This window comes from Dermacentor albipictus, chromosome 1 (genome assembly GCF_038994185.2).
Source record: "Dermacentor albipictus isolate Rhodes 1998 colony chromosome 1, USDA_Dalb.pri_finalv2, whole genome shotgun sequence".
Lineage (NCBI taxonomy): Eukaryota > Metazoa > Arthropoda > Arachnida > Ixodida > Ixodidae > Dermacentor > Dermacentor albipictus.
In genome coordinates, this window is record NC_091821.1 from 244,212,434 (window position 1) to 244,239,046 (window position 26,613).

The following is a 26,613-nucleotide window of genomic DNA, read 5'->3' on the forward strand; positions in this document are numbered from 1 at the left end:
CTTTCTCCTATAAACCATTATTGCAGAACATATTGCACTCAAATAAGCATGCAAGAGTGCTTTGCACTTTTATTTATATCTAAGGTACAAGCAGAGAGACTGTTTGCATTGTGGCATTTTACATTAATTGACTAGGAAGCTGCAGTCGCCACATTGTGTCTTGAAACCCAGCAGGAATGCTGCAGAGAGGTTATATTTTTTTGTAAGTTTTTCTCCTAGAATCTTGGTGCATTAAAGGAATTGTACATTTTATTTTATAGACAGCTTTCAAGCCACCAAACGGTATTGGGGTGTCTTTTTCCTAATAGCTTCTTTCTTTTTTTACATGTGATGGTCTTAAACAAAGACACTAAATAAACATTGAATCAATCTAGACTGTTGGGTAGCTATGACTGGTCTTTTGGACTTCAGATGGTGCTATAAAGGTTGTGCAGGGCAGCAGTCAAGCTTTAGTGCAAGACTAACGTGGCCCCAACATGCACTGAAATATATAGATTATGAGTGGCAGATCCCGCTTATCCTCAAACTACAGCTTGAATAAAGTATCCCATGCTGTGCCAGTGACCTCTGGAAGGAGAGGGGATGGGGTCATGCATAGCTGGGTTCTACTTCCCGCTTTTAATTACCACAAAGAGAAGGCACCATACTCCCAAAAATTAGTCTTACAGAGGATATGAAGAGAGTATCGGTGATCTGTTCTGTAATGCATTTTCTTTCATGTTGAAATGCGACATAGATAGAAGGGAGGAAGGAAAGGCATGGAGGTTAACCAGACTTTGTCCAGTTTGCTACCCTACACGTCGGGAGGGGGGATTTAAAGAAAAAGAGCGAAGGCACAAGTCTTGATTGCACTTTCACATGCACTAAGCCAGGTGCAGCATATCTAAAGTCAGGCACTCAAGTCTGTCGTCTTCAGGTACTGTAGGAGAGCTTGAATGGCATTATGGGCTCATAAGCTGCAAGACCAGGCACCTAAGACCTTTGCTTCTGTAAATGGCCTATCGTCCAGTCTATTCAGGGCACACTGGAGAGTCTGGCGTTATCGAAGCGAGAACAGCGGCACAGAAGATGATTGATAGTCTCTTCACGTTTGAACTTGGCACACATGGGCCAGTCCGCCATTCCAATGCGATAGTTGTAGAAGTTAGTGAAGGCTACTCCTAACCACAGCCGACATAGCAGTGTTACGTCACATCGTCTGTTGGCAACATAAATTTTTAAATTTCAGTAGATGCCTGCAATTTGCCAGTTATATATGTTCAATATTATGTATCAAGAGAGCTGGTATCACATTTTCACTATAGCAGGAGCTTGTGTGTCATGCCAGGAAACCGAGTATATTGTAACACCAAGTGCTGTTGCACTATATAGACTTTTTTTTTTTTGTCCTTGCAGTGCTGCTAAATTTCCCAGCAATCCTGTCATGCATTAACATAATTTTCTCAGCAAAAGAAAAGCTTTGGACATCATTGAGCACTATTAACTTCAAAATGCTTGCCTTTAATGCATCCTCAAAATTATGGGCGCATACTTAATATTTAAGGTATAGGAAACATTGAAACTATTGATTCAAGCACACTTTTGCAAATATTGAAGACTGTTAGGTCAATAAGCTAGTGCAAATTCCCATACTGTAGTAATACAGACCACTAGTAAAACTCTGCAAGTAGGCTTCTAGTGCGATTAAAAAGCCACTGCTAAGGTGGCGCATCTTGTGCATGAAGAGAAGGCCTTGCGGAGAGTGGCATACTTACTTATGCATATCTTTGGTGTTTTACAGCATTTGTCAAAAAAAAAAAAAGAAGCCACTGCTTCATGACTGCAGCTTAGTTTGGTATGGTTGGCTGGTCACTCAATTGTCTCTGCACTGCTTTAAAGTTCCGGACTAAAAATATAATTCTTGTAACCACTTACCAATTTTTTAGCTGCAGGAATTCCACATGTGCAAAATATCACAGGCAAGGTTTGAGCAATATTAATCCTTTTAGAATCTTTATTTCTTTTAAAAAGGCCGCCCCTGCTTTGAGTGCAAGTGCAAGCACTCTGGTGGCACCATTTTGTGTGAAGAAGCCTACCTGCCAAGTTTGGCATAGTGTCTGTTGCAAACAAGTACATGAATGGTTATGGGGTGTCTTGGTAATGGGTAATAAAAATATGCAGTTTGTGTACCAGTACCATCCACTTGATATATGTGACTCTGTGTGGGCCAAAGGCACCTCATGCAATTTTTTTACCAGCACTTGCCAATGCTTTGAGTGGCAGTGATTGTGACTTGGTGAATGAGCATTCCTACATCTGCAGTTGCACAATGTTGCAATGAAAAAATTTGAAGCAAAATAATTTTACTGATAAATTTATCACCTGTGCGCCAAACAAGATGAACAAAAGTAATGTACATGTTCGTATTCAATAATCAAATTGTTTTGTGTTATTGGAGTTACACATCAATGTGCAACTTTTGGAGCAGATTCAATTTATACACTGGAAACTAGAAGGGTGTAGTCATTAGTAAACATGTTTTGTTAATTAGTATACAAGCTGTGCTTGAAAAAAATAGCAAATACATTGACTTGCATCCAGTTTTTCTGGCAGACTAGCAAGGTACGTACTATAGTTACAACTCGCCAGTGTTTCTAGGAAACATTGGGTCTATAATTTCTGAGATTTATCCCCTCCATTGCTATGCTAAATAATTTTGTCACAGTAATGACTGCCTTATGAGGGGTTTTAGTTAAATTCAAAGGCCTTCTAAAAAATAAGCAAAAAATTTGTTAAAGATCTATTTTTCACACTAAAGGGTCTGTATACAGTGTGTTCATGCAACTTCTGTGAAGCTTTAGAAGAATGGACAAAATCACTGCTCACATTTTGCATAATTTGACTAATTGGATCATTTATCAAATAAACGTTTTAGGGCACATGTGCTATTTGAGAGCATATTCAGAAATGCATTTGTTCGCCATTCTGCTGCCTTGAACAGAAACTAAGGTCGGTGAAATGAGTGATGGAAAGGACATTGATAGGCGTGTAAGATGTGGCATTGATTAGAGATCGAAACATAAGTACATAATATTTTAGACAAGATTAAGAAGTGCATGGAAGTAGGTCAGGTAATGCATTAAGATAAACAGTGGTCTATTAGAGTAGCAGAATGGATGCCAGATTGATACAGTCTTAACACAGTTAAGGTTCACAGAGGATTAACTAAAGTGATGACGAATTTTACAGTGTATGGAATGGACTCGGATGATGCAGGTCGGAGTTGAATGGAGATTTTTGAGGGAGGCCTCTGTCCTGCAAATGACTTAAAATACACTTAACTGTCATCACCGTCTCGAGGGGTTAGTTTTTTCCAAACTCGTAAAGCTCAATTGCAATGAAATTTCACTCTCACTTAAGTGATTATAAATAAGTAGCATATATTATAGAAGCAATTTTGCAAAGTTGTAGGGCCAAAAATTGTGTAATTTTGTTAATGGCCCTTAAGTGGCACCTAAGCAGATATGTACACCTGCCTGTCAGCAGATACGATGAAAATCCTAGACCATGGCCTCAGATCAGTGTACTTCTCTCTTGGCCTGGTCTCAGTGATGTACTTCTCTCTTTCCCTCCCTTTCTACCTTTTGTAAACACCTAACTTGACAAACAGGCATTCTCATCACTCTAGTCATATCATTAATATTCAAGTGGCTCCATGGCTTTCATGGTAATGCATGTGGCTAATGTAGAGGCTGTGTACTGCTAAAAGGTTGCAGTGCAATAGCTATCACTAAAAAATGAAAAACTTCATTTTTACACACACACTCACAGAAACAAGACAGAGAATATAGAAAAATTGCAAAAGTGACCAAGCCTGAATTATAAAAAAAGGGTTATTTTTAGTTATACAAGAATCACTATCATCATCATAACTCCCCAATACGAAATTTGAGCGCTTGCAGCTCTATACATGTTTTCATTTCACGATACATTGGCTGGTGTGGACAATCTTTCTCGTGTAGCACGTTGCAAATGGAGTGAAGCGTGGCGCGACTGCATCGCTAATCAGGAGATTGCAAGAGGCAGTGCGTGGGTGGGCGCAATTCACAGCAGCTGCTGCAGACAGACCTCCACTCATGCGGCGCTTCGTTTCCATATACGGTATCAGTGGATGCGCTCGCCGCAAGCCTTATCAATGGAGTCATCGGTGAAGTCAACGCACGTCACTCTAGCAGCATCTCATAGTGATTGTTGCTGCAGAACACATTCTACATAGCATTACGCTTTTCATTTTTGCCATACCCTCCTCCCCTGCTTTCTGCCTCATGGTTTTGCTGCACCCTCCTCTTCCACTTTCCTCCTTTCGCTGTGCACCACGTTCACTCTTTCATCCTTTTCTGTGCTCGTTTGCTTGGTTACACCGAGGGACATCGACACTCAATGCAGGAACGGGCACCTAAGAGCTGCGCTCTAAAAATAATTCTCAGGTTTTACATGCTAAAACCACGATCTTATATGAGGCATGTAGTGGTGGACTTCGAATTAATTTTGACCACCTGGAATTCTTTAATGTGCACCCAATGCATGGTACATCAGCGTCAATTTAAAGGCAAAAAAAATGTGTTCTGCATATTTACACAAAAGTGTCATGTAATTTCTCTGCCGCCCATTTGTAGGCATGAGATAATCCCAACTGTACGCTTTGGAACCTAAACACATTGTAACAAACGCAGACAAACCTGGAAACAATGCATTTGAGTTGCTTTCTACTAGCTTTAATTTGAATTTATGCCTCTAGTGTACTCGCTTGCTGCCTTCTACTTGTCACTCAACTGCATGGTTGAGATGCTTTTGTACAGCTTTTGTAAATTAATTAGCATTTCAGTAAGATGACTTGTTCAAGGGACGCTAAGGAGCTACACTAAATCAGCCTAGACTAGTATTTTCTTAACTCAATTTTCATCCACATGGTGGAAGAAATGTTTGCCAATTGAGAAAATGAAGCCCAGACTTTCCTTTTCTTAAATTTTGCACCAAACCCTCAGCAGCAGCACATCAGTCTGAGGTGACGAATTTAAAAGCATTCTTTTGTATATGGGCCGTTTTCTTACAGAGCAAGTTCTTCAAAGTTCCTAGGTTCAATCTTTGGCCCGTTAATAATACAATGTAGTCCTTTACATATACATAACTATACCTCGGCGCACAGCATCAAAATCTATGATGTCATGGCAAATGGATTGCAGGAACTTCAGGGTGCACTACCCATCTTTTGTCTTCCCTAGCTTACCAAGCCTCTTCTCATAGCAAGAGTACCATTTTTGTCTATATATATTACAAAAGCATGGTTTATACAGGTCAACTTAACATTCCTCATTAGGATCCATTTACATGTCCCAGTAACTTCACAGTGTTAAAAAGAATGGCCACGCAGGTCGTAATTGTTTTACACAATGTACTGAGCATATAACAAATGAAATAGTAAGCTTTTATAAGAATTTGACAATTTTTTCAGCAAAAGTGCAGCCACTCCGGAAAAAAAAAATTTTATGCTGAATCCTTATGTTCTCTAACATGGTATAACAGGCTCGTGCAGTTATCAGTCACACAGAAAAGCACCAAGGTTTCAGTGTTTGTTCTTTCAAAAGCAAATAGCCACTTGAAATGGGTAAAGGTGTTCTTACAATCAAGAAAGCTGCCAGTCAAGAACTTGGTAAACTCATTTGTGCTACTCTCTACATTTAGAACACTTTGCCATTCAACAGCAACATTGCTACCTTCGTAGACAAAACACCTGCAGCACAAGCCAGTGCAATGTTCCTGCAAGCAACTGCCAGTGAGGGAGAACCATACATGCATTCACAACATAGCTTCCCCACCCACCTCCCCAGAAGCGGAAATCCACACCCACATGATAGAGAAAATGGCTGAGGCTATTCTGGCGGGATGCAGTCAAACACGGTTATAATAAACAGGCTTATGAGCTAAAGATAGTTCGATACATCAAGTAATTCAATATATTCAAACTCGCCGACACCTAAAAACATTTGTGGTGCATTCGCTATACACAGATTTCTTATCTCCAGTGAAGAAGCAAGGAAGGAATTCATTCATTGAAAACAACTATGCATAGTAGACAGTGCTTCAGGCACTGAATCGAGAAGCTGAGCAAGTTCCTCCCAGAGTGCGGCAATGCTGTCATTTTGCATTGGGACTGTGATCACTGGTTCAGTGCTTTCTAGCTAGGAGGTTAACCTGGTAGGAACAGTCGTGTATGGTGTTGAATGAGAAACCATACCTGGCATGGTTGAGCACTGCTAGCAAATCCAGCAAAGCTACGTGTCAGGGATCATTTAAAGATTGACTTGCTGGATTCTGCCGACTTGCTGCAAATCCAGCAAATCAATCTTTTAACTTTCCCTGACACTTAGTTTTGCTAGTAGCTGTTTGACCATGCAATTTCCATATCCTTGTTTCAATATCTGGGTGATGCCCTGGTTGAGCGGTGGTTGCATCGACGTACAAATGCTCGGGAAATAGAAAAGTTGTACATAAACTATCAACTGTTAATGTTAAGCTAATAACAGAATACTTCTAGAATTCTATTTGCTTTATTAAAGGGTCGATGCACTTGCTTGAAGGCATATATTTGTTGCACTGAGAATATTTAAGCAGTTTTTGTTTCATTGCGTAATTCCGTAGAGAACAGAGCTGTAACTCGCGCATCTATAGAGGCAGTGTAGGTGGCTATACAAGCCGATTCGTCATGTGTGTGTTTTAAGCGCCGAGCATTTTTAGGCTTAAGCGCGGCCGCCCCGGCTGACGTGGTAGTGGACTTTCCGCGTGCAGCTTGCTGTTCAGTCCCCATACATGGCTTGTCTCCAGAGACACGAGCACCGGCGTGCAAGGTGCCTGCCTCCTTCTCCTGCAGCTGCCACAAGGGAAGAGTGCGGCAGGAAAAGGGCTGCCATTCCCAAGCACCCCACCACAGCACGTAAACCCTCAGAAGTTCCAAAGCTCTCATGCAAGCATCTTAAATAGCTACAATAGTTGGCGTTTTGAGACTAAAGTGACTCGCAACTGAGTTGTGTGACAGCACATATCCTTTGCACCAACACCTTTTCATTGGAGAATAAAAAAAAATTAATCTGGGGTTTAACCCCTTCCCTGTCATGCGATTATTCCGAATTCTGACCAATAATGGTCAAGTTAATTTTTAAAGGGACACTAAAGTGAAAAATGATTTCTTCTGCATCAGTAAATTACCGCTGTACAACACCAAAAACGCCACTCTTACAACGATAAGACGTTTGGTAAGCCAGAAAAAGCGCACGAACAAAATACGGGTGGCGACGCCTACTTAAGTTCCCGCACCTGGGGGCTGTGACGTCTTGGATTTTGATGGCATCTTCTAGGACCTACTAATTATATATAGTGGTACAGATTGACTACAATGTGTTCTAAAGGAACCAAATATTAAACAAGGCAAGTTTCGGGAACCTTTATTCAGCCAACGCGGCCCAAATGCGAAAACATACTTTGAAATCCCCGACGTCACGCTGACGCACCAGCGCTGGGATTTCGACGCGAAACTCAAGTACTGATACTTGGGCCTTCATTTTCTCATCTAATAATCAAACTATTTTTTTGAAATGACTGCCTGCAGGCTTCTCAAACAATGCTTCATTAGTCTAAACTGATTTACTGTTTCGTTTTAGTGTCCCTTTAAAGAGCCCATATGCTAACACTTTTTACCTCCTCAGAAAGAATTCACTTCTGCTTGCGCTGTCCCGTGCATTGTGTGCTGCCAACTACCATAAGAATGACTAAGCACTGAGACAAGACTAGGCTCGGCCATAGCATTGCTAGAAAATGCGAAGTACCGTTGATAAGCCGAGCTCATCCTTGGCCGTTTTTACCAGAGACGCGCGGACAAACCCAGCTCGTCTAAAGACCAAACAATGAAATCTTCCTTACCTCAGTAAGGAAGCCTTCATTGCGGTGAGCTTACCTTATGTCACTCTGAAAGCTTCCTTACTGAGGGGCCCTCGGTGAAGGCTTCCTTGGTGCTTCCTCAACATAAGGTAGCTCCAAAGCTACCTTCATGCGTCCTTACACCGCTCCTGGCCCTGAACAAGCGCTTCACCTCACTGCTTAACTATGTGACGTTTGCTTGCGCATGCGCGCTGTTGCCCACCTCTGGAGAAGCGCGAGCACGGTACGTCTTGCCAGGCATGTTCGTTTTAGTCACGCTTGCGGCATGAAAGCGTTGCTAGGTGTTGCACGACGCCGGCGTGCCAGTGTTGATGGAGCACATCAAGTTTTGCACTGTAATGCGCAACTTTTTTTTAACTTTAGTAAACAAAACTAGAAGAAAGCGTCCACGCTTCTCTATATTAGCTCTTCAATGTAAAGACTGTGCGACGATACAATATATTTTTATAGAATAATGGTGTTCGCGTAAAGATTTTAAGAGATAATCTCGAACCCAGGCATACGGCAACCGCTCCTTACATGAGGTCAGATGAAGGGAGCTTTCAGAGTACGCTTGCTTCCTCCATCGGTCCTTCGCTGTAAGGAGGCCTCACGTAAGGGTAGGAAGCGCTCAAAGGAAAGGAATGTTTCATTGTTTGGGCATAAGGCAAAGAAGCGGTTGATGTTCCAAAATCCCAATCAGATTATGAGGCACATATAGTGGAAGACTCCGGATTAATTTTGACCACCTAAATATAAATACACAGACGTTCTTGCATTTTGCCCCCATTGAAATGCGGCTGCCGTGGCCGGAATTGAACCCACAACTACGAGCTTAGCAGAGTAACATTATAGCCACCGATACCGCAGCGGGTGGTGGTAAAGCCCAATGACCAACCACGACCACCACAAATACAGAACCAAGATTTCAAATAAGAATTTATCTGCTTAAAAAAATGTATATAGCTCACGTTTGCACCATGCAAACGGCTTTTCAGTGCTAGCAGCCATTACCCCGAGTGATATATCCAATGCGAAATTTGTTATGAGGGAGTTATTTTACGTGCATATTGGTCAGAAGTTTTGTATGTTCAATGTAGAGAATTGGGGGCGAAGGGGCTTTATCTGCGTGTATATCTAAATATTGATTGAGTATTATGCTTAAAGATGAGTGCATTTAGCACCATACACAAATGGCGGAAAGTAGGGGAATGAGGTCCGATGCTACAAGCTCTGCATTCATTGTGATGAAGTCGCTGACAGAGGTTTTTTTGCAGCTTGCATGTTGCACTTGGTTTTTGACAAATGATGTAATTTGCCAAGAAGGTTGTGTAAATGCTCAATAGTTACTAAAGATTATATTGAACATGATGGCACCAATACACCATCTGGTGTTAGTTTTTCCACATGGAAAGCCCACTGAGCAAGGCAAGTAATAACTACACGAATGTGGACACTTCTTTTGACGTTATAATTACAAGTTGAACAATTCCTATGCTAGGACAACATAAACTACCCCAACTAGTGATGGAAGGAAAACAAATGCAATTTGACTACTAGGTTGGAGTTCACTGATACAAACTAATATATGCACGTAAACAATTTGAAAGGGCTACTGCTCACATTTTCGGAGTACGTACAGCAAACAGTGAATGCAATTAAGCTACATACAGGTTTTAGGACGGAAAAACTGTCCACCTTAAAGAAGCACAAAGTTACAAAGGGTTTGCACTTGCAGTTACCAATCTTTGCAATTGAAAACTTCATCCTGGTTTGGGGATCCAAGTGGGGCCAGTGCTTTTCCAGGGCAGTCACTTCACCATATGAGCTATCCAAGAAGGCTAGCAGATGTGGCAGCATGATACTGAATTAACTCTAAGCACAGGAATACTGAACAAGGTTTCAGTTGCACATGCACATGGCTTTCACAAAAATAATGTAAACAAAAGCCGCTGAGCTTTATTTGAATCAAAGGAATTAAATGCAAGGCATCTGACATTTCCCCAGAAGCAAACAAGCTCTGGTCAAAGGCTGTTTCACTGTACATAGCAGCTCAAATTGACTTTCAGATTAAAAGCAAGAACTCAAGGCAAATGACATGAAATATACGCTAGTTGCAAAATGTTTTCAAAGCACAGTTATTTGACAAGGCACTTCTGTGGCGCAGTGTTTGCTTTATGCCATTTATGCCATTGTTGGGCATCATCTATTGAATGGGCGGGCAGGGTGTCTAGAGATGTATTGTGAACACAAGTGGTGTTCACGTCAAATCTAATTAGTCAAAATGGGAAATGGGGTTGATGTTGAGCTAGACATCACTTTTTTTTTTTGACTAAACACAGGCTGCAGGTAGCACAGACAGCATTTAGAATGCAACTCCTGTAGGTTGAAACTTAAGATGCTTTTGGCTGTCGTGGATTGCTGCATATGCTCTTAAAATATATGCAATGGGGCGTCTGAATAGCCTGCAATAGGTCAAAATATGCAAGAAAGCCCTAAGAATTGTCACAGACACAGCCTCTAGTGTCATAATGTAGGATTTAATGGAAAGGAGGGAGATGCACTTCAGGACGAAATCTGAACTCTCCTACTACTAGCCCTCACCAGCCAGTGTAGACCTCTGCAGAATGTAACAGTGTGCCTTATCGTAGTTGCAGGCAAAATCATGCCTGTTCTTTACACATCTAATGCCTCAAACATAGTGCCACCTACACCCTAATTCACAGCATAGCTGACGCAAACGGACCTCACGTGAGATGGGTACTCTCGTGGTCAAATTCAAATATACAATCGGGCACCGTCTACTGGGCACGCTTACTTAAGATGATGCGAGTGAGGATGCAGGACTAACTAATGCCACCACGCCACCCGAGTGCTACAAGCTGTTGTCGCCATGCCACATTACAGTGAAGCCACCTGCACACGAGAGCTGTGCTTCCATCGCAATCTTTGTACCCATTGCATGAAGTAGGTGTGCTCAGTAGATGGTGCAGACTGCACAGTCAGACATGCACTCCATTGTTTGTATTTCAATTGTCCACAGTAGTACATCAGTTTGGCAGGGCTGGTAGGAAGTTGACGCAAATGCAGTGCTACATAGTGGTGCTGTTACAGCCCACAAGTCAGCAGGCTCATTTGGTTAAAAATTTGCGCAACTTCTTGAATGCAAATTAATTTGTAGTACTGTGCACCAGGCAAAAGTTATACTAGGATGTTAGCTCTCACATTAGTATTTTAGAAGTGCCTTGAAGCAGCTTTCAGCAGTCCTGAAACTAACCGTAGGTATAAGAGGACCTTGAAAAAAGCATTTTAAATAAGTACTTGCATCAACCCTTTCGCTGTCGGACCTTTCTGACCGTGACGCACCCCCAGTGTCGGCTTGGTTTCAGGGAACGAGCATAACAGGGAATGAACATAGCAATTTATTTTTGATTATGATTGGTATACAAATAACATAGTCAATGCAATATACACATTTCAGTGTTCTGCAGCTGTTAGTAAACATCATCATCAGCCTGACTATAAAATCCCTTCAACATCCGAATCTGACGATGCGGAACCCTCTTCTTCGCATGCGACTCTGTCCGAGTCCGAATCCGAGCTCGGCTCGTATTCTGAATCGGAATTGAGCCACCGCTCCAATGAGCAGACGAAGGTCCCGCGCGCTGAGCCATCCGAAAGTAACCGCGCGCAGGGAGGATGCGCTTTCAGTCGCCCGCACAACGGAGATAAATGGGACGTTGCGTGATCAAGATGACAGAGAGAGATGGAAAAAGGCTAAACAAAGTTCGAAGGGTTTTACGTTTACTGCTGCAAGTCGGAAGCGAGGGTGCGGCGAGAGAGCGAAAACAGCAACGAGTCACTCTTTTCGGAGAGGCAACGGCACGTGCGCCTGAACTTGACGAGCCGTAGCAGGCACACCAACAGAAGAAAAATAAAAACCTTCAAACCAGCGGAGATGGCAGAACAACCCTTGAACCCAACCCCACACGCGCGCGACGCATGATACAGCCAACACGGAGCCACCGCGCCACTCAGCTAAGAGAAAGTGGGGAGTGGCAGTCGCGCCGTACTCTTCAATACATGGAGTAACACAGGTCGGGGCGAATATACGAACTTGTAGAAAGAGTCAACAGATAGCGTGGCCAATCCAGGAGCGCCAGCTTTGCGCTCTGGCGCGAAATTTCGAACGCACGATAGAGAACGTACCGGTACGTCAGTGACACTGTCGGGGGGAAGCGCGATGACGTACCGGTACGTCCGTGACAGCGAAAGGGTTAATAATGTCAGTAACTGGCTTTCCAACCATCATTAAAAAAAATTAAATTATAGGGTTTTATGTGCCAAAACCACTTTTCGATTATGAGGCATGCCGTAGTGGAGGACTCCGGAAATTTCGACCACCTAGGGTTCTTTAATGTGCACTTAAATCCAAGTACACGGGTGTTTTCACATTTCGTTCCCATCGAAATGCGGCCGGGATTCGATCCCGCAACCTCCCAACCATCATAAAGAATAACCCTTTGCCAACTACACATCACGAAGCATGCTCCTCTGCAAACATTAGACTATGCTCCAGATGGCAACGTTTTTCAAGTGCACAGATGGCAATACTTTGTCAAGTGTGCGTATTGCTATTCAAGGCATACCAAAATTTCGGCTAACAGGAAATTTTTTTTTAAAGATGCACCAGCAACCACTAAGGTTACTAAAGATTTGAAAAGACACAGTTAGGTGCAAGCAAACTTAAAAGGGGCCCTGCCGTGGAGGTCAGGCATGCACGTTTATTTCATCTTGACACAGTGAGGGTTGTGCTGGTGCCTCAAGTGCCATGACAGTAGCAACAGCAGGATATTTAGCATTTTAATGTCAGAAATGAATATGCGGTGGCATACGGCGGCAATATTTGGCAGCAACAATTATGCGGTATTGCGTTCACTGTGATTTGTTGGGGGCAGTTTGAGTATCTTTTCTTCACGCTACACCAATAAAAAAGAGAAAGAGATATGAAAAAGTTTCATTTCAGCCATTTCTTCCAGGAAACAAACACCACAAAAATAAACACTAATATATCTAAAGGGCAAAACTGTGACATGGGTCAGTGAGAGGAGTCGAATCGATTCAAAGGATACCTTATTTCGATTCAAAGGATACCTTATTCCACTGGACACCCCCCACTTTCCCCACGCTCCACCTTTTTTTCTCTTTTGGTATTTCAGCGAACTAAACCTGTCTGTTATGGCAACTGCACACCATTTCTTCACAAATGAGTCAGCTGAAATCAAAGCATCCTTTTGAGCCTTTGCCCCACTCACCTGTGCTGTTGGTAGCAACGGCATGCACACCAAAACGTTGCAAAAAGCACAGGCACCGACTGCTGCGACAGGACCATCTTGCTATGCAAGCTACTACACATACATAAAAATTAAAAATGCTCCTCTCATTCATAGCAACAGTGGCATAAATGGGCAAGTGAAATGCGTGATGTTCCTTTTCACCCGCTTTACTTCTAGTTTATAACATTTTTCTCACATATGCCAATTTCCACAATTTTTTACATTAAACTCAGTCCTGCAAAAAAAAAAAAGATGATTTCGCATTTTTCTTGTGTGTAAACATTTTGCCGAGATATTCAATGCAGTTACTTGGCAGACGCCTCATTCAGCATCAGCTGTGGTTCCCTATTGTTAGGGAGTGACAAAATAATTTGGGTCAAAATGACAAACACTGACAGCAATTCAATAGAAGTTTCCGATATGCTGTTGCTGTGAAGAATACAGTGCTCGGCACATTTATTCATTTTTGGTACCTAATGGTCTTTTCACACAGCTACAATGCAGAAGTTTTATTAACTGCTCTTGATTATTTCAAGTACTACAATGATGTATGCTGTACCTTTATGAAAGCAAAACCTGATGCAGATCTTCGAAGGCAGGCTATAGTTGGAACTTCTTAAAACATAACGGCTTGCTCTGAATGGTCAAATTAAGCTTTATACAGGCTCATTAAGGCTTCCGATGGCAAAATTAGCATGTTAGTGGCAAATATTCTTTGTATGGGAGGTGTTTTTACTATTCAATGCAAGACATGATTTCAGCAAACAACGGAACGGGTTCAGTATTCCTTTCCCGAACACGCGCAGTGCTACCACATTGATACAGATGAGGACACGACATTCTACAGTTGATGCAGACATATAAGAGTAAAGATTCAGCATTTGGTTCAGTGGTGGTTGAAAATTTCAACTGGTGGTCTCTCCTGCAATGACATCGTCTTTGTCATTTTCTTCTAACTACTTTGCAATAAGATTGTACATAAAATATATATATTAAAAAAATCTTCATAGAATGTCTAAGTTGTTTTCTTGACCTTAATTTACTAGGGGTGTACAAATAGAGACTTTCGAGACCGAAATAGTGCCGAAAGTGAATCAAATTGAATGTTCTATATTTATTAAAAAAAATTAACATTCTGGGGTTCTACATGCCAAAGCCACGATTTGGTTACGAGGCAGGCCATAGTGAGGGTCTCCGGATTAATTTTCCCCACACGGGGTTCTTTTATGTGCACAGTACAGGGGGCATCTTTGCAGTCACCCCCGTCAAAATGCAGCTGCCACAGCTGGAATTCAATCCTGTGCTCTCGACCGAGTAGCACACCATCATACCCACTATGCTACCATAGCTGAGTATTTTAGAGCACAGCTCTTAGGCACCCATTCCTGTGGCATGCGTCAGCAGCGTAACCGACTGAACGGGCACAGCGAAAGATGAAAGCACAAATGCAGAGTGGGATATGAAAGACTCCAGCAAACGGTGAAGGCCAATGAGAGCAACCCCTTCAGTGACACATGTGCGGGAAACTGGTGTCACGTGAACCCACGCAACTGCTCGTTTTGTACAATTGTCTGCTCACGTCGGCTCTCGCTCACGCATGTTTGGTTTCGTCTCGTCTGCACTTGTCGACTGTCATGGTTTGCAACTGTCTTGTTATCCTATCGTATGCACAATGCGAATTGTGTAGTGCTTTTTGCAAGCCATGTGGCACCAGCGATTGCACTGGAACCTCCAACAAGTCATGTATCAAAGCTGATGCGCTTGACCCATAGATCAGATTTTCGATGATCACAAGCTCTCCTACGTCTCTGAAATTCTTTGCCTCAATATATTGCGAAATGAAAACACTTATAGAGCTGCACTCAAATTTCGCATTAGGGAGTATCGTAATCGTCAGTGAATTTCTTTTTTCAATAATGAACAGCAGTTATCACAATTACTATAAAGCGATGCTCACATCCTAGTGATCTTAAAGTTTGAAATTTTGTGTCATCACATAGTATGTTACAAAGCACTGTTTATTAGGACAAATGGAGCATCAGAGGAAAACAAGTAGTTTCTTCGCATGCACTCTTGAGACAGCGCGAATTATTGCTGTATAGGCTGTAAAATATGGCTACCCGAGCAACATAGCCTGCTCCACTCCGTGAAATTCTCTTTATGTACTATGCTTGCAGGGGTGAAAATGTATCATACTTATGCTCCAATTTTGTTTGACTGGCTGCCAGACACTTTGAAATATTCGAAAAGTATTAATATTCACATGTAGAAATTGATTCAAAGACCAAATCAAATAGGACACTATTCAACTCGTTATTAGAAAGTTTCGAATATTGGCACACCCTTAAAATTTAGTCCAACACAGTTTGCTATTTATTGGAAGTGAAGACAAGATTGTGCCATTTTTGTGGATGGAAAGAAACTGGGAGCAGAAATACCAATGTTTATGTGCTTGTTATTCTCTTTATACAGTTTTGTTCACTGCGCTATACTGCATAGCGCAGTGAACAGAACCATGTCACAATAAACTAGCCCCAGTCAAAGCCTTACAAAAGCTCTTTATACCTGCAACCCCCTGTGAAGCTTTTTTGCAGCCAGCAACAAATACTTCGCCTGAATACAGGCAAAAAAACGATCAAACATGCTTTGAGAGCAAATAAACCTTTCTAGCATAGTCATAGGCCCAGCATACTTTATTATAAAGTACACTTGCATTTTCTTGTGAAGCTATAAAGATGCTTTGTATATGCAATCTCATGCATTCGTCATTTTACAACATTCTTTTCCAAGACTTTCACACAAAAATCGGCTTCAAAAGCAAGTACTAAGCATGATAAAAATGAGCTGCATGCACGGCATTACTTGCCAAGTTCAGCACTTCTCTCATTTTGGCGATTATAAGATCAGAGAAATTATACAGCTGAGAAAAAACAATGTGGTCATTTTGGCATGACCCTTTGTAAAATGGCATACTAACTAAAACAATGTTTCTTCTTTAATTATCTACAAATGAAAATGATGTACTTTCAAAAGTACACTTGGCGCTAATGCGTTAAGGGCACATCATAACAAGATAACAGTTCAACAGAGGCACCATGAAGTATGCAGGTTATTCATTAAAAACAAGTTGGGCACTGCACCAAGAATAAAAATTATTTGCTGCAATGAACGAGCGTTCCTTACACTGCTACCTCGCTCAAAACATCCAGGAAATAAATGAAGCTCTACCATGAGAAATGTACAGCAGGTATTTTCTTCCTGCTTGCTTGAAAATACACTTCTAAAGCATTGCCAAAATTTTTCGGCCAGCCATGTGTACAATAGCCATTTACTGCACCTGCACTGAAGGCATGCAGAAGGTGTAGAAAATTTATTCTGCCTGCCTTCATAGCAAGTTGTTCAGAACATTGTGGACTAGGAGTGGCAAAATGTACCAATTCTCCTACACTTCCTTCAGCTAAAGAGGCCAATCATCAAAAAGCATGCAGATAATAGTGTTTAAGAAAGAGAGAGAGACTTGGTACTTGTTCTCCCCAACTTTAATTGAACAAAATTTTCCTGCAACAATATGTTGCCTGTAAACGCCACTGATGCGTCACTGAGTGTCATCATCTGCAGGCATTCAATCTACATGCACCTCTGATGCCATTTGTAGTCAATACATTCTTCATTTCTTTACAGTCCCAGTTTCTTCAGCACCATGCACAGAACAAATAACTGTACGAGCACAGCCAGGTCCGGGGTATTCATATCCTATGCCACATGCACACACAACATTTCAGACGATCATCTGCAAAACCAACACCACCTCCGAGGCAAAAAAATGAAAAAAAGCAGGGCAAAAAGATTTAACAAGCACTGCACTGAATTAGGCTGCCAGAGAGAGAAACTGCAGCCTAAGAATCTTGCATAGCTCCAAGGATCATACAATGTATGTGCGTACCCTGTCCACTTGGAAATACCTTCTTGCTAACAATGGTATTGTCAATAAAATGAGTGCCTACTAAGAATATGATTGCGATAACCACAGCCACAAGCCTGGAGGAATTTAGAACCATTGTACACACACAGCCATACACCATCGTTTAAATAAAAAAACTTCATTCGCATTCATTCAGACCATTTGTAAAAATACAAATTCTACTGTAATTTCATACAGTTCCTGGCATGGGCATCTTAGTTTACCGCTTGCCTCACTGCCAAAAGGCACACAACTTGTTCATCCCATACCCACAACTACACTTCCAAGTGACAAATAGGTCAACTTGTGCAGGAAAGGCAGCAGCAGCAGCAGCACTGCTTCGATAGCAATTCACTAGGAATTCCCTCCCCATCACAAGCAGTCTTCAAACGAAGGGCGCAGGGCACACATGCTGTCTGGCCTGAAGAAAGTGGGGAGGGGGCAAGGCAGCAAGAGGTAGAAGTCGTCCCCAACTTCTTTAATGCTGCTCACCCTTGTAGAACACTGTACAGCACACCCAGGTCAGGTGGAAGGCCAGGCGGGTTGGCCAGGTGTGCGTTATAATAGTCGACAGCTCCGTGTGCACAGCAGCCACTAATCAAAGTGCCGAAGGAGCTAACTGGACGTTTACAGGTCATCTAAATCAAAGTCATCCACAAGGTCATTCACCTCGAGAGACTGGAAGTCCACACGGTAGCGCAGGATGCCTCCTATGCCACCAAAACCCTTGACAAACTGCGAGCCCTCCTGAGACTTATCTGTGATGATCTCTAGCGTGGCACCTGCGATAGAAAAGAGTTGATGAGCAAGGGCTACTACTTTACAAGCTGTCAGTCACTCACCAAAATTCTTGTAGTTATTCGCCAGCCATTCTAGCAGTGCCATTGACTCCACCAGCTCCAGTTCAACACCTGTCTCTCGATCCAGAAAGTGGCTTTTGTCTTTCTCTTGCTCAGGGGTAAGGTGCAGTATCTTCTCTTCATCACTTGTGTGGTTCTTAAGCACATAGCGTACAATGTCAAGATTTTCCCACGCAATCAGGATTTCAACAGAACCCATCTCAAGAGCTTTCAGTGTGTCTTCTACACCAAAGCAATATTTGCCAGTGTCCTGAGAAATTTCATCGAAGTAGCGGCCAATAAGTTTCTTCTCCTGAATGAACTTCACATTGGACAGCACCTCTGCAGACAGTTCTATGGCCTGGTTGAAGCCATTTTCACCACCATAAGATACATCAACCAGCTTGAGCACCTTAACCTGCAGCCTTGGGTCAAACATATCTGACTGGCTCAGCTCGGTCTTAAAGTCGGCAGAACCTGCCAAAATGAGGCCCGCAATGTTTGGCCTATCATTGCTTATGTAAAGTGTGGTGGCCACTTCGGCTACCTTGCGCACATAATTGTGCCTCTTCTCCATACGTAGCCGAGCAAATCGCAATGCAGACTGACCTCCACGTCCGTGCTTCTTCGGTAAATCTACCGTGAACTTGTGAAGCACTTCGCGTGTGTTGCCTTGAAGGGTGCCAAAGAGTGCTCCGTTGCCGTCCATCACAATGAAGCCGAATTTGTTGTCATCGGCAAGCAACGCGGACAGGGCCTCTGTGTGGAACTTATTGTCGCACAGGTACAGTGACGTGTTAATTGGCTTGAACGGCTCGAAGTCGATGTTCACCTTTTTCTCTTTGCCTTCCTCGGTTACGATCGTACCACAGTAGATGACTAATCCATTCGGTGGCACTGCATGGTGAATGACGAATGAGACACTGCTCACCGCAAAGAGTTGCGCTCACCTTTCGTGTAGAGCTTGAGCCGGTGCTGCACAGACGTGATAGCCCCAAGAACTGACAGCCGGTTCACCCGGCTCTTGATGTTGGAAGCCGTTCCGAACTCGTCGGCCAACATTTTAGACACTCGGGAGATCTGGTCCTTCGGTGGGATGATCAATGAGATCATACTCGTGCCATTGCTGCACAGAAATTACGAATGATCAGCGCATGACAACTTTAGAACGCCGGTTTGAAAGACACTCTAGGCTTAGCCTTTAACCCTAACATATGCCAAACACCATGGGAAAATGTCACTTACCCCCGTGCGGCCTCCAAGCTCTTGATTAGTTTCTTGATCTTCCAGATTTCCACATTCCTATCGGCGTTGGACTCCTCTAAGTTATATCCAGTAGAAGCCATGCTTAAATTAAATTAAAATATAAATACTTCAATGTAACCGGTTCGCACCGACTGTATCTAATGCTCGTAGGCCTAATGTCGGCCCCAAGCGCTCCGCTTTCTGGTCGTCAGGAGCGAAACTCACAGTAACAGTGGGCTAGCAACGATAAGTAAAGTGCTTCGAAATGTTACGCAATGATTTTGCGTGCCAGAACACCAACGATAGCGATTACATGAACTGGCAGTGCCTACTACAACCCTAGCAGAGCACGCGACAAAACGTGACTATGACTGAGGGCCCATGTGGAACTCACGAGTCCAGTAGGTCGACGTCACACGCCGCGCGCAGTCAGGGTCGTTCAGGGTGTCCAACTGAGGACGAGCTTTTGCGCCTTACCCTGCCGTACTCTCTACACATTTATCATAACGTGTATTTTAATGCCCTTACAAGTGCTAAGACGAATATTAAAGGTAATCATTTGTCATTTGTTCCCAATTATTAGCATTTCTTTATTTAGCATTTTTCAGGCCGCAGAGGTTACCGTAGCTTTATGTTTGCAGTTTTACCTCACATTCTTCGAGCAGTCCAGACTAAATTTCCTATAGATTGTTTCTTTCTAAAGAAGCAGAAAAAATACGTAGGGACTTAAGTTCAGATCGCTTTGGCTTCCATGGCCACGACGAAACTATAATCACACAATTTTACCCGTCCCCTCAAGGGCGATTTTTCCACAACTAGTACATTGGGCTAGCAAAAACGTTCGCTTCACTCACGGGAGTATCGCACCGGTATCACACGGCGCACTTTTGATCGCGATCAAGGCCGATCCGGATCGAATTTCTCTGGCGTGATTGGCTCCTTTACGCAAAATGCACGAGAGAGCCAATCGCAGTCGAGAGTTTCGAACCGGATCGGTCCCGATCGCGATCAGAAGTGTACGTGTGACATCGGTATAAATTGTTGACACGGTTGTGGCACCTGTCATATGGAGGAAAGAAACAAAACAGAAAACAAAACGCTTTCCTTCCTCCATGCACCTGTATTTCGTACCATAAAGTCTGCCACGTCACACCTTGTTTGTGTCTTTTGCGCGAAAAGTCACGTATTTTTCTTTTTTCGGCTTTGGCACTTGTAAGGGTTCCTTAGTTTGTATGGGAGAAGTGACAAATCACTATCATTATGCTGCGGTAGCTGTTTTTTGTAATGATAGAAGGAAGCCTTATGCATGAATACAGGACGCCATGTCCCGCAAAAGCGCAGCACGTGCCCATTTCTACAGCCGAAAGTGGCGAGGCGCCGATAAAAATTGGAGCATGGTTGGAATTTATTGCGCAGTTTTTGTTCTTAGCACCAGCCCAAAAGCGAACATTCTAAAATTGGATCACCAGAGCCATGGAGGAAGGAAAGAGCAGTGACGGCAAACACCACTACAACTGCCGTGCTAGCACCAGTAAAATTATGCGGACATCATTACCAGTCGCAAAAAGCAAGCGGCTGCATTAGCAACACCTATGCTATTTGCCGTGTGCATGGTGTAGCGTGAAGTGTGCGGAGTTGGGAGCCTCCTAGAGTTTCATATATACAACTATGGGGAGCCTGACAAAACTTCCCAGTCGAACTGGTTAACCCGTTCATGAATGAGGTCAATGAGGTCATGGAGGAACATGCCCAAAATATGCCATAGGGTTTTTATGGCACGTGACTTCCGCCACAAATAGTACGGTACCTGGCACGGTGGCCCTAATTGTATGAAAAAAAACCTAATTGTATGAAACTCTATGCACCGCACCTACAGTACTTGCTATCTGAGCCAAGCTAGCAAAGCCTGGAACGAGTTTTTTTGTAGAGAATACCTACGAACTCGCTATGCCTACAAATGTTACAATCGGTTCAACTAGAGTCACTGGCGGAAGTACGTCAGCAGTTAATTTTTTTTTTCGGTTTCTCTGATTGTATTTTTCTCATGCTACAGTCATAAAGGTTCTCACTATAACACCAATAACACTATATAGTGAGAGATTTTATGGCTACAGTAAACGTAAATTTTTTCCCGCAGAAAGAAGCGCGAAAGAAAGCGCACCCAGGGGGAAGGAAAAGGCGGGCCCTGCATACTGTAAAAAACCGCTCCATTCTCGAACACCAGTGTTTTGATGGGTCGGCATTACACGGTATTACCATGACATTACACGCGTCGAGTTCCCTACTGAGAAACCATGGAGAAACTCTGATCGCACGTGAATGCTAGTGATGACAACTGATCATGCATCGATGCTGGCGCTTTTTTGTGGCTTGCCTGCCAGTGGGAAAACGACGCTGGTACAAAGCATTTGTACTGCATTGGAAAGTCGTGGAATAGCGCCAACGCGCGGCTTGCCTTGGTACCCATGTGTCATTTGCTATGACGAACTCGTGAGCACGGATGCCCAAGCCGAAATGGTAAACAGCAATGGTTTTATATAAGCGCAGACGATATCAACATGTTGAAGCTGTTGCATTGTGCAACGCCGGAGCGAACTGCCGTCGTATATATTGCGAGAAGTTGCCATTGTGAATAATATACTACTGGCGTTTTCTTTCTTAACACCTTTGTTGTTGCCTCATTTGTGCCCAAGTGAGAAATCTTTATTTTAGAATAAAAACACGGAACACCGAGTCTACAGGACCATGTTCCAAAGCATGTTTCTCGTGAAATTGGAATTTTGTCCCGGAAGTGGCGTTATGTTTGAGTGCCAACAGAAGAATATGTTATACTTCTGATTTGGCAAGCGAATGTATTGTGCTCTCGGCCAAAATTGAAACACGAGCTTTGCTTCACGTATTGGGTGTTTCACATAATTTGAACCGAATATTGTATGGGCGATTGCGACCAACGGCATATTGCCCACAGTCTCTAGTTACTTAGGGTATTTTTCTGTAGTGCACTTAGTTACGAATTAATTTAGATAAGTTTGTATTGTCTTAGGGCATAAGTTGTCTTGAAGCTCTCTCTATGTGATAGTTTCTTCCAGGATCGAAACAATGTTTGATTAACAGCGCAAGGTCACCAGAGAGGACGGAAGAGAGAACAGAGAGCACTGTTCTCTCTTCCGTCCTCTCTGGTGACCTTGCACTGTTAATCAAACTTTAAAGCATGTTTTACCAACAAGTCCTATCTTACACCCTTCTTAATCACAACAATGACCATAAAAGATGGAATAATTATGTAACTGCTGATTTGCACACCTAGAATGCAGTGCTCTCATCTGTGTTTTCAAGTAACAGCAGCTGCATTTTTGCTGCAAGTGGGCTGTAGTGTTTTTATGGGCTTTAAGTGCCAGACCACTACTTATCAAATAAGACTCTGGCAGGTTTCATCTTCACGAAGGATACTGACATGGCTGCCTATGTTACACTGGATGCTAAGGCATGTTGCATTTTTTGCGGAAACTGACCTGGCAATTTAAGAAAAAATACAATTTAGGGTGCTGCATTCAAAGTGCACAAACATGTGATTTCATTTTTTCTTAATTTGCAGGTTTTCTTGAGAGCCTGAGTAAAAAGAACCATGTATAAAAACCACTTGGAAACAACTTCATTGAATGTTTCTGAACATGACCAACAGCTTCTATAAATATAATTATATGCCGAAGTGAATTGAACTTAATTTCAAACTAAGAGCAGTACAAGAAATAGTCTGAGTAAGTCGAGACGATTGTGAACACTGTGCCATATTTGCCTGTGGTTTTCATACCTTTTCAAAAGTTTGGTTGAAGTTACGAGAAACATCTAGTAGCAACTCCATGCAATGAAGTCTACCAGTGGCCTGTACACCATCTGTTGCTGTGCTGCCAAAACTATGGGAAGTAGGCAACCATTTACCTCATTGACGTGAGCTTGTAATTATGCAATACATGGTGTAGCTTTGAATATTTTAGTTAGGAGGACTAGATTGTTGCTGGGTTTGTTAGTTTTGACGTGGAGAATGCATAGTAGTGTAAACCTATACAAGCACAAATGAAGCACAAAGCGTCTGTCCTATCTTTTCTTTCTTTGTCCTTGTTCAAGTTTGTGCCACCATCTATTCTCTGAAAATGTCTTCTTCAGAACTAGAGCCGTGACACATTGTGACAGTCCATACTAATGAGGCAAGCAATGTTACATTTCCTGTCCTTGTGCATTTGGCCTTTCCTGAATCTACTTGTACTCGGAAAACATCTTGCTCTTCCTTGTGTTGTGCTGTGCACTGAAGTCAAGAAAACATGGTGTTGTTAACCGCATGCCTTGCTGCATGATCTAGGGGATTGAATAGAAAGCAAAATGTATGGTCCATTTACTCAGAGGAATGCGAAAACACCCATGTACTTAGATTTAGGTGCACATTAAAGAACCCCAGGTGGTCGAAATTTCCGGAGTCCCCCACTACGGTGTGCCTCATAATCAGAAAGTGGTTTTGGCACGTAAAACCCCATAATTTAATTTTTTTAAAGGGTGAAACATATTTTGGAATGGCCCCAATATGGAACCCTGAGGTAACCCCTGATTAGTTATCTTAGTGTCTGAAAACACACCTGATCAATGAACAATCTGTTGTCTTTTAGATAAATAGCTTCTTAAAAATGTTAATGACTGGACCTGTTATTCCATGGGCTTCTATTTTTGTAGACAACTGATTGGTAGCAACAGATACTGATTGCAATGACATAGTGGCCCAGCTGTAATGCGCATCTTCTCATGTTCAATTCCAAGCTATGGCAGCAGCAACTCGGTCAAGGTGAAAAGGAGACATCCAAAATACTGGTACATTAACACCTAATGTAGAGTCACATGCATAAGTGTATTACTCTTAAAACCACAGCAATGGCATACTGTTATTTAAACCAGTTCATTCTTTTTCGGATCCAATACTGAAATGTTGCTATTTTTACATCCAGTCAGGATTTTAATAAGTCAGGTTTGTTTCTAGGGTTGCTGCTTTTGCCAAGGAAAAAATCCTGAAATTTGGCACCTGGGGTAGGGGTTGCAATAAGTGTTAAGGATCTTATCATACTTGGACTTAATATGGAACATGAATCTGCTGTGCTTAGGTGGTTGCTCTTTCTTGCGCGGCATGTGATTTCAGAGGTACATTCACAAACAGCCCCTTGTAATTCAACCATTTGGCCACTGCATTCGTGGAACTTTCTATTTATTGTCTCAGTATTCCTTCGCGGCGCCAGTGAAATTTCATTATATTCAAATCGTGTATAAATGCATGATTATATTGAGGTTCTGAATACATGGTGTTCTATGGACAAAAAATCATAAAAAGTAAAATATTTCATTATATAGAGAATTTCGTTATATTGAAGTTCGTTATATCGAGGTTTAACTTACTGGGTGCTGATGCACAGTATGATACCTACTATTGTTGCAGAGTAAAGAGTGACTAGAAATCTTTAAAAATACAGAAGTTCACAGGAACTTGTAGGTTTGATTGAGATTGTTTGATTTTGATTGAGATACTAGATGACATAAAAAAAATGAGTGTCGTTGCTCTAGAAACATTCCTTATTTGACTTCTGTTGACCACAGGGAGTAGACAGTCCACATAAAGTATTGTCCTGGAATATTGAGTGCCTTCAAATTTGTAAAATACAGTCTGACTCTTATCATAAATTAATCAGTAAACTAATTGCAGCCTGTGAAATTTATATATAAAATTATGTGTTTACCTGAACAAATGGTCTTACACAGTGTAGCTTATGTAGCTGCCAAATTTAATTCGTCAGCAATTAGTTTCAAAGCCTAATATTGGGCCACATTTACAACACTTCTTAGGTGCCACTTGACATAGGTAGTGATGGTAATAGGGTCTATAGAGAAAGCTGCCAATGACATCAAAGTATACAATATTCAATTAGTGGCAATTAAGGACAGAAGGTGTACAACTATGAAGGAGAAGGAGAAAGAACAAATGCCTGTCTGTCACATTTGTAGTTCAAAAAATCAAATTTAAACATTTAGATTTGTTTTCTTTTTATTTAGAGCTATTCTTGATACTTTGAAAGGGATCACTGCACTGATGAAATGCTTAAATATTTAAATAATTGATTTAGTATCTCGAGTTTGAAAAATCATACGAAAGCGACGCGTAACTTTTTTCTGGCGAGTGCTCTTTCTTTCTTTTTTTTTGAAATAATAATCAATCTTGCTTAATTATATCAAGTAAATGATTCAGAGGCAGATAATGTTACTGAACAAAATAGGACGAGAAAATCACTACCTAATTTTGCTAGTACTGCCTCAGTTTCAAATTGTTTTGGCACACTTCTATGAAGCTTCACGACTCATTTGCCATGAATTAGGCATTGATAATGGGCCATTAAAAATAGAATAGTTGTAATAATAATAGTAAAGGATGTGTGAAACACTTTAAAGGTTTAAAGAATTTTCAGAGGTTCATGTACAAAAAAGTTTGAATGTTCAGGAGTGTGAATTACCTAAACACTTAAGCTTAATGAAAATTCTTAGGATATGTCGAAGAGTATTGGTATGAAAGGTTTACTATATTGCCACTACATGTTTCGTGACATTACCCTGTGCTATTGGCACCGTGGGCAGTTAGTGTGGGGGTCTATATGCTTATCAGCTTTGTTTTATGGCAACTTTTGGCACAGGCGCACAATAAAGGCCTCACTAAGGAATCCCGTCAGCATTTGCTTGAAGCAGCCGACCACTACATCAGATGGCTTCGTGGAGAGTTTTGTGAGCCGAGCTCTATGTGTACAGGCCCTGTGAAGGAAATGCTTAACCACTTAAAGACTGCAAGAAGGCAACTGCAACCTGATGAGAAGCCTTTGATTATGGTTGATGACAATCTCTACTATCGCAGCATGCGGGCTGCATGGTTCAGGCTGGCCCGGAAGTGTGAGTCTACAGTTGTCATTTATACCAGTGCTTCATGGGTCTAGCTGGTGGGAGGACAAGGGTGTTGCAGAGTTTAGATGGGAAACGGGGCAATGAAAGGTGTTTTCCCCATTTTTTGGTTATTTATGCAATTTTGGCACACTTAAGTAATCCTACACAGACATTAAAATGGCAGTGGGTTTTGAAATACATATCTGTTACAGCTTCTCAGTTACGAATCAAACAGTGTCTAACCAAAATTGCGATGTATTACACTAAACATTGCGGGGCTGAAGTCATTCCTTCCTCAAGGTTTAAAGAACAGGTGGTGAGCAGC

The 26,613-nt window shown here is 42.1% G+C and overlaps 2 protein-coding genes across 2 annotated transcripts in view; one reads left to right on the forward strand and one right to left on the reverse strand.

The window, feature by feature from the left end:
- Window positions 1-15,961: 15,961 nt before the first annotated feature.
- eRF1 (eukaryotic release factor 1) lies at window positions 15,962-19,763 on the reverse strand. Its single transcript, XM_065439686.1, has 4 exons — window positions 19,332-19,763; window positions 19,037-19,212; window positions 18,090-18,983; window positions 15,962-18,029 (listed from the first exon to the last, which is right to left on the reverse strand). Exons 1-4 carry the CDS (start codon window positions 19,430-19,432, stop codon window positions 17,875-17,877), a joined length of 1,326 nt encoding a protein of 441 aa, XP_065295758.1. The 5' UTR covers window positions 19,433-19,763; the 3' UTR covers window positions 15,962-17,874.
- Window positions 19,764-21,445: 1,682 nt separating this feature from the next.
- Pstk (Phosphoseryl tRNA kinase) overlaps window positions 21,446-26,613 on the forward strand; it is a 36,534-nt gene continuing 31,366 nt past the window's right edge. The window contains exons 1-2 of the mRNA XM_065439687.1: window positions 21,446-21,848; window positions 26,048-26,297. Coding sequence (XP_065295759.1) covers window positions 21,651-21,848; window positions 26,048-26,297 — 448 coding nt within the window. The 5' untranslated portion in view covers window positions 21,446-21,650. The remainder of the gene's footprint in view (window positions 21,849-26,047; window positions 26,298-26,613) is intronic.